We start from the raw sequence: 2,619 nt of genomic DNA, 5'->3' as shown, positions 1-2,619 counted from the left end.
GGTCCATGGGCTGCAGGCGTGGCCGGCTGAATTCCACGCGTGGATTTTATACTCGCACGGCGTCCATGGCTGCAGGCCGGCGTCGCTGCACGCAAACGCATCCCTGTCCCACGTGTACTCCGTGCAGACAATGTCCGCATCTGTCCGATTCCCCCCGAAGCACCTGCGGATCACTTCGTAGCGGGTGATCTTCCCGTTCGGGTGGCCGGGCTCCGACCAGGTCCAGGCGGCGGAGGAGGAACCGGCGGCTCAGGCCCGTGTACTCCAGGCTGCCGGCGCTGAAGACGTTGTAGGTCTGCAGCGAGAAGAGAAGCACAGGGAGGGTGTCGGTGGCATTTGGTTTTTTGGTGCGGCTACCTCGTCCCTTTAACCTGTCCCCACTGCTAGTCCTCACCCTGATGACCCTCATCCGGAAAGAATGGTCCGATACTAACTTTTGGAATATGATGTAAAGTCCATAGAAAGAGAAGGAATGTTTTCCTTTGCTTGTTTTTTTAAAGGTTGGATATTCGATAAGCATATATCTACAAGCTAAGGGCTGCAGAACATGAATCCTTGACTTAAATGAGTGCTTGTGGGGTTTCCTCCTATTTGTATTTTTTAAAAGGTAGGGAATAGCCTAGCCAGCATGGCTCAGTGGTTAAGCGCTGACCTATGAACCAGGAGGTCATGGTTCAATTCCAGGTCAGGGCATATGACTGGGGTGTTGGCTCGATCCCCAGTAAGGGGCGTGCAGGGGGCAGCCAATCAATGATTCTCTCTCATCATTGATGTTTCTATCTCTCTCTCCCTCTCCCTCCCTTTCTGAAATCAATAAAAATATATTTTTTTTAAAAAGGAGGGAATAGCACTCAAATTCCCTCTTTTACAGGTGCTAAGTGCCCTGGCTCATCCTGAGTAGGTTAAGTAGGTCCCATCCACACTGTCCATCTCCCATGACATTTCCTGGGAAATGGAATTACAGTGCTTCAGCATTCGTACCGGGGCGCCAGGGCTGTGTGTGTGTGTGTGTGTGTGTGTGTGTGTGTGTGTGATTGTGTGTGTAGGCACACACACGTATACATTCATACATAAATTCAGATACCACCTTGGATGACGAGAAGCTGGAAATTGCCACTGTATTAATTATCTTATAGGCCATACAAGAATTGCCTGTTCCGTGGAGAGAAGTATTTTGTTTTGGTTCTGAGGGGACCCATCTGAATACTCCTCATACAAGCACAGAGCACGTTTCCATCCCACACTACCTAGTGCTTTTTGGAGAAAATGACAAGTAGCTTAGCCTGAAGGCTGGTGCCATCTTTGAGGTGTTACCTGAATCACGCCGTTGGCCCGCACGGGCTCCGACCACCGCAGCAGCAAGGCCCGGCCGCCCGCCCTCTGCTCCACCGTGAAGTTGCTCAGTCCACTTGGGGAAGATTCCGGGGTCTGGACCAGAGTCCAGGGGCTGGACACCTCTCCTGCCTCGTTGGCGGCCACGACACCAACGTGATACGTTGTGAAGGGTTCTAACCCGAACAGGTGCGCCTGATGGCTTGTTCCCTGTAAGAAAATGGACAGGTTGGTTTGCTCTTACAAACGGCTAAGGACAGCTGGGAAGTCATTCAATGAGACACATTGGTGATGGCAGACAAATATCACAGCAGAGGTTTGAATTATTAAGAAAACAACAGGATTTTTTTCTTGTTCTTTTTAAAAAAATATGTTTTTATTGATATTAGAGAGAGGGGAAGGGAGGAGAGAGAGAGAGAAACATCGATAAGAGAGAAACAACACTGATGGGCTGCCTCCTGCTCGGCCCCTTCTGGGGATTGAGCCTGCAACCCCCGTCACGTGCCCTGACCAGGAATCGAACCTGTGACCTCTTGGTTCCTGGGTTGATGCTTAACCACTGAGCCACACCAGCCAAGTTTTTATCTTGTTCTTGACACCTTGGTTGTGTGATTTCAGACACATACAAAGTGTGGGTCGGAGGGGATCCTTGCCTTTTCAGAGGTTACAACCTATGGGATGTGACACAGAATCTAAAGAAAAAATTCTATGATGCCTTAGAGATCACCGGCTCACAATGGAATGTGTGGAGACTTAACCTGAACAACCTAATCCTCTCTCCCCAGCTCCCCAGCTGCTTGTTTATACAAACGACTGCCCACCTCCCCCATCTTCTCTCTCATTCTTTTGGTGATTTAGATCTTCCAATAAAGCAAACCCAAGAAAACAACAAGCCAACTGGACTATTAAATGCACAGGCCCGTACAGAAGTCTACCGTTAACACAAATGTGAAAATATTGGCATTCGTTAACAATGCCATAACCGAAACTATGAAACGTACCCCAAGTAACTGTAAGCTAGGCTTTGAGAATTTGGACTTTGTTGACTTAAAATAAAATGAAAGAACGCAAGAATGAGTTTTTGTGTGTGTTCTGTTTCTGCTCGGAGAGCAATATTTAACATATTTTGCATAACTTAACTGGAGCTTAGAATCTTAATGTTTTGAAAGAGCCCAGAATGCTTTTTCTACATCTGGGCTGGATGGATATGTGTTTACAGATAGGAATTATGTCTGCAAGTGGACCAGTAATGTGTGTACACACACACACACACACACACACACACAC

At 48.0% G+C, this 2,619-nt stretch overlaps 1 protein-coding gene across 1 annotated transcript in view; it reads right to left on the bottom strand.

Moving 5' to 3' along the window:
* USH2A (Usher syndrome 2A (autosomal recessive, mild)) overlaps nucleotides 1-2,619 on the bottom strand; it is a 408,238-nt gene that overhangs the window by 30,833 nt on the left and 374,786 nt on the right. The window contains 3 exon segments of the mRNA XM_005879907.2: nucleotides 12-219; nucleotides 221-295; nucleotides 1,315-1,542. Of these exon segments, the coding sequence (XP_005879969.1) occupies nucleotides 12-219; nucleotides 221-295; nucleotides 1,315-1,542 (511 nt within the window).

This window comes from Myotis brandtii, unplaced genomic scaffold, assembly GCF_000412655.1.
Source record: "Myotis brandtii unplaced genomic scaffold, ASM41265v1 scaffold612, whole genome shotgun sequence".
Classification (NCBI taxonomy): Eukaryota; Metazoa; Chordata; class Mammalia; order Chiroptera; family Vespertilionidae; genus Myotis; species Myotis brandtii.
This window is presented reverse-complemented; position numbering and strand designations above follow the sequence as displayed.